Source organism: Melospiza georgiana, chromosome 1, assembly GCF_028018845.1.
Source record: "Melospiza georgiana isolate bMelGeo1 chromosome 1, bMelGeo1.pri, whole genome shotgun sequence".
NCBI classification, from domain to species: domain Eukaryota; kingdom Metazoa; phylum Chordata; class Aves; order Passeriformes; family Passerellidae; genus Melospiza; species Melospiza georgiana.
The window spans coordinates 101,549,544-101,560,338 of record NC_080430.1 but is presented as its reverse complement, the minus strand read 5'-3'; the positions used below and the strand labels follow the sequence as shown (position 1 = coordinate 101,560,338).

General features: G+C 39.4%; 1 protein-coding gene across 1 annotated transcript; it reads left to right on the top strand.

Moving 5' to 3' along the window:
• Positions 1-3,393: 3,393 nt before the first annotated feature.
• Positions 3,394-5,727, top strand: MC5R (melanocortin 5 receptor). The gene is made up of 2 exons (XM_058030659.1): positions 3,394-3,514; positions 4,338-5,727. The coding sequence occupies exon 2, from the start codon at positions 4,424-4,426 to the stop codon at positions 5,399-5,401; it is 978 nt and encodes a 325-aa protein (XP_057886642.1). The 5' UTR covers positions 3,394-3,514; positions 4,338-4,423; the 3' UTR covers positions 5,402-5,727.
• The last annotated feature ends 5,068 nt before the right edge of the window (positions 5,728-10,795 follow it).

The window sequence follows — 10,795 nt, the reverse complement described above, 5'->3', positions numbered from 1 at the left end:
CTTGTTTGGGAACATGTCCTTCCATTGGCCTAATTTATCCATTTATTGATAAAATCAGTATCTTGCTATCATTCAGATGGCAATTCCTTGCTGATTTCGACGTGATGAAACTTGCCCTATGTGTCAGTGTAGTTCCAGTGGATGTGCAGGGCAAAAGGGATTCTGGCTGGGATTGTTGGTGCTGCTGATGGCAAGCAGGGCCCAGCTGTTTCTGCCAGCGATGTTGTCATGGGCTCCCAGTCTGGTTGCTGACAAAGCCTGAGAGGCAAATATGTATCTGGAGTGGCTTCTGCTCTCTCTCAACAAATTCACAGCTGAAAAGAATGGCATGGGACTGAGACAGGTCCTGGCTTCTCTTTTTCTATCAGAATCCTATTTTACTTCTTTCTTTTATTCACTGATGTCTTTCTGTAGCACTTTCAATCTCTTTTCCTACAACCCAAAGAAATTTCTTGGTCGAGGGAGCTGAAAATTGAGATCATAAACCTAAGCCTATTCCTTCAGGAGTCCTGCAGCTGAGAAGTTGTTCTTTGATTCTTCCCCAGAGAATCCAAAGATCTGCTGCCATAGCCCTTTAATTCAAATCTTTATAACTCACTTGCCTGCCTCCACTCACTGCTGTTTGGGTGTCCTTTCAGTTACCTTCTTGTCAAGCTACAGCAAGCACTAAAGAGCTGCTTACTGCAGCAATATAATAAAAAAACCTCTTTTTTGGTGGGTAGGGGTGGAGAAGGAAAGTATTTTTTTTTCATTTCATCCTCTAACATAAGAAAAAATGTGTCTGTACCAGTACCCAGTTCCTAGGCAGGCAATTTTTCTGTGAGTTTTGTAAATAAGGGACTTTTTTTTTTGGTGTAGCATAAGCAATTCTACCAAGGTTTACACCTGCAGTGTCTGGCTTGTGGAACAAGAATCCAAATGCTGATTCATAGTTTATTTGTAAGAAACTTGGCATTGCTCTAAGAAATAACAGCCGAACCACCCAGTCTGATGAGTAATTAATTTCCTGCCACTGGCTGGTTTGCTGAGCCCTACCAGGTACACTGAAAACTTTTGTAAAGCAGTTCAGCTGGCCTGCAAAGAGATTTGTTAAACTGAACATACAGAGCAATTTGAAAATGGAATTAACTGAACCTAACAAGAGACAATGTGATATACAACAACATAAAGCAAGTTGGGTACTGCAAGAGAAGTAATTGGAAATGGAAAGAGTACAATGTCTGCACAGTTCTTGCTAGATATAAGAGCACAGGAACAAGTAAAATTTACTGTTAGGTATCTGACTTCTAGGACATGCAATGGGAAAATGAAAAGCTATGGAAATGATAACCAAAGTTAGCTAAGGTAAGTTAACTTTGCTGAAAACATGTTACCAAAACCATGCTTCACATTAAAGAACAGAAAGAGGACTGCAGATGATCTTTCTCTATTCTTTTCTTTTGATCATAGCAAAGAACTAAGAGCTCAGAACTGGCACACAGGCGAGATACAGCAGGCAGTGTGTGTGCTCAGCAGATGGCATGATCCACTCAGATTTAACAGCTGCATTTGACCACAGTTTGTGACCTCTAGTTTGTGATAATTTAACTTCTCTTTCCAGTACTGGAGAGAAGGGATAGGCAAAGTTCATCTCCTGACTATAACTCTATAATGCTAAAAGAGCCATTTTACTCAAAATGATAAAAAACCCGTTTTCATTGTCACCCTTTGTCCAGGGACTATCTGTACATAAAGATATTTCATCTAATGGCCCAGGTGTTTCTGCACCCCTAGAGTGAAGGGTTAGAGTGAAACCAGCAGTGACAACAGAGAAACCTACTGTGGAGTACGTTAATTAGAAATAGGGATTTATCTGCTTTTCAATGATAAACTTTAGCTAATAATGAAAATGCAAAAGTGGCACAGGAAAATTAGGATTTGTTGGTGGTGATCTGTGACAGTGTTCACAGGGGTCTCAGGTTGAGGGAAGAGATGAGGATCTGACTCCATGTTTCAGAAGGCTTGATTTATTATTTTATGATATATATTACATCAAAACTATACTAAAATAATAGAAGAAAGGATTTCATCAGAAGGCTAGCTAAGAATAAAACAACAAGAAGGCTAGCTAAGAATAACAAAGGCTCTGTCTCAGACTCTCTGTCTGAGACAGCTGGGCTGTGATTGGCCATTAATTAGAAACACCTAACATGGGCTAATCACAGATCCACCTGTTGCATTCCACAGCAGCAGATAACCATTGCTTACATTTTGTTCCTGAGGCCTCTCAGCTTCTCAGGAGGAAAAATCCTAAGGAAAGGATTTTTCATAAAAGATTTCTGCGACAGTGATGCTTTAAGAAAAACGCTGTAGGTTAAAAAGAAGCAATTGGAACTGTTATACACCATGAAAAAACCTCAACCCACTGATTTTTGGAAAAGCGGTGATTTGGAGAAGCAGAGACTTCCTGTGTCGATTTAACTTCAAATCCTGCATGGTGCCTGACTCTCTGGTTATCAGCTAAGGAGAAGGGCATTTGCAGTGTCAGGAAGGTGTGTGCTTTGCATTCCCCAGCCCGCACCTGGAAGCAGAGACCATTTGTTAAGGACTTGAACTGATTTGGCTGCCTTTTGGGCAAGGCCCAGAAGGAGCATTGGCTGCCTGACTGCTAGACCACAGAGGAGCTTCAGCCACTGGAATACTGAGCACTGAGTTTGGCAGCTCTTGGGCCCCTGGGGGAATTCACATCCATCTCGGGAAGCTCAGGCTCCTGGAATGATACACTGCCCCTTCCATTTCTGCGCTGAAATCTCTATTCTAGCAAGGGGCACAGAACACAGCTGTTTATTTGTTCAATTGTTTTAATACAAATTATTTAAATATATTTTCTATTAGTGGCATGGTGGGTTTGACTGTATGTTCTCTAAGTTTTATAACAGTGGGGTTCTTATTTCTGAAAAAGTCCCAGCAAAGCTGAATATGAGAAAAAACGCTTATAGCAGTAATAAGCCTTCCACTTCAATAATAACCTTTTATCCTCTTTTGGAGTACTATTGTAGGATGAACTTATTGTCAGTGTAGTAGAAGCAGCAAAGAAAACAAAGGAAAGGAGCATGTCTGGTCCATTTCCCCCCTTTAATATTATAGAAAGCTCATAACGAATTTCAGATCAGAATCCCTGTTCAGTTAGAAAGAGAGGGGAAGGCCACTAGATGGTGGTAAAAACCCAAGCCTTTGCTGTGAGATCTGTGGCAAGGGAAGTCCAGGGGGGCAAAGAAGGGGAGGAGGAGCCACAGTTCGAGTACTGAAGTCATTATTGCTTGGAGTCTATAAAAAGGCAGTTGCACAGTAAGTAATTTAGAGGTGGTCAGCTTTGACTCTATGGATTTACTAATTCCTTTCCCTCTATTTTTTTTTCATCTTTTGCCACCAAGGAGTCCCCAGCCCCAGATGTCAGGGGGGCTGAAACTTGGGCTCTCTGGAGGAAACGTTGCAGATGAGGAAAAGCAGCTGAAGGAGCGGCTCTGGTAAATAGGTACAGTAAATTCCTGATTGCAAATAAAATGTGGCTTTTTGAAACTGAAAATTGTTTAGCATGATATGCTTTGAATTTGTACTTGCAACAAGTCACTGACAATCAGCTCTAAATATTCCTTTTATTGAAAATGTGATGACTTATAACTTTCCCTAAATATTGTCATTACCAGAAAACCATTGAATAAAATATTCTGGATTTGGAAGAGAACTTCTTTTACTAAAGAAATCTACTCACACCAGTTCTGTAACCTTAGTGTGTCCTGAAATGTATGGATTTGCTTTGGTTAGGTGTTTAATACCATGCTTTTAAATGAGCATGTTAACACTGCACAGATAAGGTGTTTATAATATAGTTCATGCCAAAGTAAATGTACAAAAGTCAGGAAAGCATTTAAACCTTTTACTGAAAATGTTCAATCCTTTATTGTGTCAATAATAGAAACTTCTCTATATTGTATTCAAGTGAGTGGTTTCTGCTGGAGGCAATGCTACATCCTCCTGCATTTCTGGGGTCTGAGAGCTGGGACTGGGAAAACTGCTTTTTGTTTGCTTTTCAGCAGAATTTCCAGGACATTCTGGGGCAGTACTCCAGGGAACCAGATAGAATAAACAAAACTATGAATGAAGAGTGCAGGAATCTTTTCATCTGTTTGTGATTTTAATTTCCCAGTAAAGATAGGTAGAAAATCTCTGAGCCAACCAAAGTTTAATTTAGAATCAGTGAAGGAATGTGGTGGGACATGTACAAGCCAAATTAAATAGAAATGGCTGGTATTTATTGTCAACTTCTGCCTGTAATCTTCATGCTATATTTTTTTTAGGCAGGATCTTCTGCCTTTTGGAAAATGCATTTACCACACTCCTTGGCAAGCCCTTCAGAAGGAACAGAATGTGTTAGCTCCCAGAGATGAACACATCCTCTCAATTCAATGTTTCTGAACTAAACCTGAGTGCCTTCGGTAGCAACTTTACTGTGCCTACTGCGAAGAACAAGTCATCACCATGTGAGCAAGTGGTCATCTCAGCTGAGGTGTTCCTAACTCTGGGCATTGTAAGCCTCCTTGAAAACATACTAGTTGTATGTGCAATAGTTAAGAACAAGAACTTGCACTCACCCATGTATTTTTTTGTTTGCAGTTTAGCAGTGGCTGACATGCTGGTTAGTGTCTCTAATGCTTGGGAGACCATAACCATATACTTAATAAACAATAGACACATCATCATGGAAGATGCCTTTGTCCGTCATATAGACAATGTCTTTGATTCCATGATCTGTATATCTGTGGTGGCTTCCATGTGCAGTTTGCTGGCTATAGCAGTAGACAGATATATCACTATCTTCTACGCCCTGCGTTATCACAACATTATGACAGTGAAAAGGTCGGGGCTCATTATTGCATGCATCTGGACCTTTTGCACGGGCTGTGGCATTATCTTCATTCTTTACTATGAGTCAACTTATGTGGTCATTTGTCTCATCACTATGTTTTTTACCATGCTGTTCCTCATGGTCTCACTGTACATCCATATGTTCCTCCTGGCTCGTACTCATGTGAAGAAAATCGCTGCTTTGCCTGGGTACAACTCTGTCCGTCAAAGAACCAGCATGAAAGGAGCCATCACTCTGACTATGCTTCTTGGCATCTTCATTGTTTGCTGGGCTCCATTCTTCCTTCATCTCATCCTGATGATCTCCTGCCCTCAAAACCTCTACTGTGTTTGCTTCATGTCTCACTTCAACATGTACCTCATCCTCATTATGTGCAACTCGGTGATCGACCCCTTGATCTACGCCTTTCGTAGCCAGGAAATGAGGAAGACCTTCAAAGAGATAATTTGTTGCTATAGCCTGAGAATGCTCTGTGGGTTATCAAACAAATATTAAGATAACAAAACCAAACCAGGGAAGAGACTGGAAAAGCAACATCTTCCTGCATCCTGTAATTCTGGTGAAATGCCTATGGAACATTTTCTCCATTCAGCTGTCATGATTCCCACAACAATCAGAAACCCTTTTTAAAAGTGTGATTTTTACATTTCTTTCCCTCCACACACCTCTCTCATGCTGGTGGTTGGAGCTACTCAGTCCATCTGTATTATCGGGATAAAGGATATTTTGAATCTCATTTACTCTATTGAAGATTGGCATTTATAAGAGGGTTATACAGGGAAAACCTTGTTTTTATTTCTGCTAAATGCAATGAGTGAGTTCTGCCATGTGAATGAACCCACTAGCCTCTCAATGTGTGTTTCTTTTAGTGTTATTTCTCTCTCTAGATATAAAAAAATAATAAAAGTTTATCTTTCTAAATAAAAACAAGCATGGTTTATTTTGATGCCCAGAACTAAGATGGAAATTTTTTGCTATTTCCTTCTGAAGACATAAAATCAGAGAAGTAGCTCCAATTATCAAGCTCCACGTACCTTGGTCGGCAGTTATGATCAATACATGTGCACATATCAGCAGTCTTGTATTCCAGTCATGACTGTTACTGTCAATAAAATCTGTACTGTGTAAGATGCCAATGTTTCCACGAGATTTTCCAGGCTGGATACAGCACTTTGTCATATATGACTATATATGTTCAAATCACTGTGAAGCAAGATGTACTACAGGTGGATTTTAAGGCTGAATATGAAGACTGAGCTGATTCTAGTTTGTCTTTCTTTTTTTTTTTTTTTTTAATTTGCCAGGGCTAGGGAAGCAAAGGGAGCACAGCCTGTAATATTCATGTAATATTTTGTGGAGATGGAAAGCTTGAGTGAGTGGCTGCCTTTCTATACACATTAGAAAACCCTTTTGGATGTGAAGAGCTGGTGTTACTGCAGATTGCATCTTTCAAGTTGGGAGAGACAAAACAAGTTTGATAATCGAAAGGCATGGCAGGCAATGGCAAAAAAAGGATTTAGAAACATCAAGTACATGTAGCTATAACAGAATCCTGACTTTTGTTCCCCAAACAAACAGTTTTCCTCTTAGTTGAGAGGATCCTAAGCTGAAACACTCATGCCTTTTGTGTGAGTAGTTTGCATCCAGTCATGCATTCATAAACCTGTTGTTCTGCAACAGCTGTGTAAGGTGCAAAATCTGGGCTTACAAAAGAGGGAGGAGCTTTGATATTTCTTGATGAGAACGAATGGTGCATATCTTGTGCTGTGATTTAAGTTATGGAAAGATTCCAAGTGGTATTAAACTACTGACTAGATAGCTGAATATATATTGAAAAAATGAACTCTTCCATCTGAAATCTGGAAAAATAATGCTTGTAATACTTGGTTTATATATGCTGTAAAACTCTTGTTTATCAGTAGACAGTTTATGATTTATTCCATGAGTGTTAGGTTACATTTTCAAGCTGAAATTCCTGATTGGGTTTTAGGAAATTTATTTGCCATAAGGGTGGTCAAATGTGTGAACAGGTGCTCAATGGTTGTGCAAAATCCATTTTAGAGATATTTAGAACTTGACATGGCCCTGAAAAATCTGCACTAAATTGAAAGCTGACTAACTTTGAAGTTGGCCCTGCTTTGAACCACTAGGAGCAGATTACTTCCACAGGTGCCTTCCAACCCAAATTATTCAGTGATTCTATGACACAGTTTGCATATTATGATAAAATTATATTTTTTCCCTTCTAATTTTATCTCTTGTATAAGAAAAATTGGAAAGTATTCCCATATACTCAGAGCCTACTTTATGTCTTCATTTGCTTAGGAGGTTTCTGACAGGAGAAGTAAGGTGCAACTTTAGCACCAGAGTTATACATTTTGTCTGCTTAAAATTTACTATTCCTCCAGCTCACATTTATCTCCCTCTGACATAAGTGGGAATGTTATTCTCAGTGGAGATCCCTTATTATGCTGACTGATATACTGATTATCAGTGCACTAGGGGATAGAGTCTTCCTTCAGCTATATCTGAAAATAGGATTTCAGAGAATGCTGGAGGTCAGTAGTGAGAATCTTGCCTTGATTCAGCCCATCTCTTAATCCTATCCATAAATAGCCTCTAAATGTTGGCTCTTGCAACTATGAATATACATGACAAAAGGAGACTGTTCCACTGCATAGTGAAAGTCACCAGCTGATGTAAATAAATCATTAAATCATTACTGGATATTGCAAATAAGACAGTTTTGTACATAACTGTAAATCAACCAAGGAGAAACCAAAACTGTAATAGCTTTAGGTATTTTCTTGAATTGTATATTACTCTTTTTTGTTTTGTTTGAAGCCTGTTTGATGTTTAAACACAGACATATGAAGAAACTATTAAACTGGATTGCTGGAAACTCCCTCATTTCTGGTTATTCAATGTAACATTGCTGCATTATTCACAGAGGAGAATATTGCATTACAGACTTTCACGTCTCATTTAAACAAGTGCCTTCTTAAGAAACATTCTGAATGAGAGTTACAGACTCATACAGTGTATTTACACTCATACCTATGTTCCTCTGGGTGTCAACACCACATCTTCATTATAGGCTTTAAAGGTGGGGAGCTGAAACAACTTAAAAGTGAAATGAAAGTATTTTCAAAACACCCTAGAACATTTCTTGCAAAACAGGTTGTTTACACTCTAGTAATGAATATAAAATACATATCTCTGGGAGACCATGACAAGCTTTAACTTGTTTCTTTCTCCAGTTAGCTGCAGAATAAAAGGGACATTTAGCATACTGTCACATCTGTCAGAGCCTGGAAAACACAAAGTGTTGTGATAGACCGGGACAAGCCAGCATTGTGTAAGCAGGAAATTTGCTGTCACAGGACAGCCATGGAAAATTAATTGCTAGACTGTCATTGCACCATGTCCCTGCAGTTAATGACACTTCTCTTGCTTATCCAGCCAGACATTTATGGTTTAGTTTTAGTCACTGCAAAAACAAAGCTCAAATCACACTGTTTCTGCCCCAAAGCACCAAAGCTAATTTTTATTGCCCACTGTTGCTTTGATGATAGAACACTTCACTGCTTCTAACTCATGTGTCACAATTTAAAAGTTCCTAATAAGCAAGTATTCTGATCTCCCTCCTGTCGCAGGTGGGATCAACTTCTAGAAAGTCTTCTGCATTTAAAGAAGATTAGTATCAGGGGGAATATTAAAAGAAAAAATCTGAATCCTTTCTCCATGCGAAGGCCACAATAAGGTTCTAGGAAGTACTAGTTTCCCAAAGACCCTTAGCATCTCCTGTAACACAAAATGGTTATAATTGGATGGAGCAACAAAATTGCTTCTTTGGGGAAGAAGTTGGTCCTGGGCTTCAGGATCCTGCTCCCCAAATGGGCACAAATCTGTCACAAAAAGCTCTAATTACTGAGTACCAGTGCCACTGAGTCTGGGCTGGGAGGGATGATTGTTTTCAAATCTACAATCTACAGATCTACATCCTTTGTGCAACCAGTGTCCAGCAGTCCACTAACAGCATGGAACCCTTTTGAGAGTGGATTGCACATTCATTCCCACCTCTTAGGCTTATCCCATCAGAAAACCTTCTCAGAATGTCTCTCTGGAGACCGGAGTTGCATTTTTTGTGGATCAAATAAGTGCAAAATCAGTGCAGAAAGCACAGGAATTTCCTGCACACACAAACTTTAGGAAGGCAGAAAAGGTTTAAAATCTTTGGGAAAACAACTCAACTCCCTCACACAGTCTGCTCTCTGAAATATTCAAGGACTCTGTTTTACTCCAAAGTCATCTTGTGGATTCTCCTGCCTATTTTTCAGCAAATGCTTCCTCTGTTGCTCATCAGCTTCTTGCACAGGAGACCAAATCATGGTGACCACTGCTGCATTCAGGAATTGCAGAGGATGTCCTCACCTGGGGGACAGAAAGTCATGCAGGCTGTGGTGGAGCTGCCTGCATAAGATTCTCTGCTAATTTATCTCCAGGTGAGATGTTCTCCCTCCTTTTCTAATCTTAGCCTGTGTTACAACCTCAGCTGTGGGTACCTTGGATCCTCCTGTTCTTCATACAGGACAGAAGAGTCTGAAGTGTATGTGTACACCTACATACCTGTCTACACCAGTTTTTACACTCCCAATTATAAAATACAAGCACAAATGACATCAACAGATGAAATGTATGTGAGAATGTATAGTTCCTTTTCCTCCAACCTTTCTGCTTTTTGTTGTTTGCTTTCCAATCTGCAGTGTGTTTTTCATGTATTTCCTCTCCCTGTGAACAAATCAGCAACAGTCAAAATCTGAAGCAGAAGAAAAAAACCTCAAGTACTTTTTGCATCTTGAGGTTTCGAAAATTGTAGTAGATTAGTGTGACAGAACAGAGTTCCTCTCACACCAGTTAAACTAAAGACCTAGTAAATTTGTCAAATTCTTATGGCCTAAGCATTATTCCCACAATAGTTTCTTTTTGAGCAGCTTGCCTAAGAAAGACCTAGGAATGCATGACTAGCTGTGCTGAGCAAGGAGTGAAGAGTTTTCATCAAAACAAAGGGCAGCTCTTTAGGGACATTATGTAAAGTCTGGACTTGTGTCAGGCAATCCTCTGGAATGCGAGCAGAGCTCCCAGGAAGCTGTGGTTTAGGGACTCCTTGTGCAGGAGGTTATATTTACAGATTTGTGAAAGAATGGGTCTTACACAAATTTACCTAATCACTCTTGGATCTCTTTATTTTAATCTGCAACATCTTGTTTCACAAATTAGATATGTTGAGTGGAAAAATGATTTTTTTTTCTCTTATAAAACATCTACTTGTAAGTTTTCTTCAATGCCCTACAGTCCTTATGTTGCAAAGAAAAGAAGTAATTACTGCCCATTCATTTCCCTTGTGACATTCATTATTCTACTCCCCTATATTCTTCTATAAATTTTATCTTTGCCAGCTAAGAACCCTGGCCCATTTAATCTCTACTGGTATCTTCATACCTTGTTGTTATTATGTTGTTTTCCTAGACCTATTATATTGTTTTTGGCTCAGAGGGGACCAGATAAGCAAATGATAATCCAGATCTAGATGGAAACTACATTTCCACAGTGCCAGATGCTGCTGCCTTCTTTGTTGTCTATGCAGTATGTAACAATATACTTTCATTTAGTACAACACACTCTCTAATTTGGAAAATTTCAAGATCTCTAAAATGCTCATGGGAACAAAGGCTCTCTGTTCTCTAAACAAGCTTTCATTTTTGATGGTAAGGACATGCAAAACTTATGTCAAAACCACATTTCTTAGGGATGTTTCTGGACCAAATACATGCCTTGGCCGTGCCCTATCTCTGTAGCAGAACTCATCTGCTGGACACAGCCTTCATT

Coding starts and splice junctions, on each gene's coding strand:
- MC5R (XM_058030659.1), top strand. CDS start 4,424: ATGAACACATCCTCTCAATTCAATGTTTCTGAACTAAACCTGAGTGCC.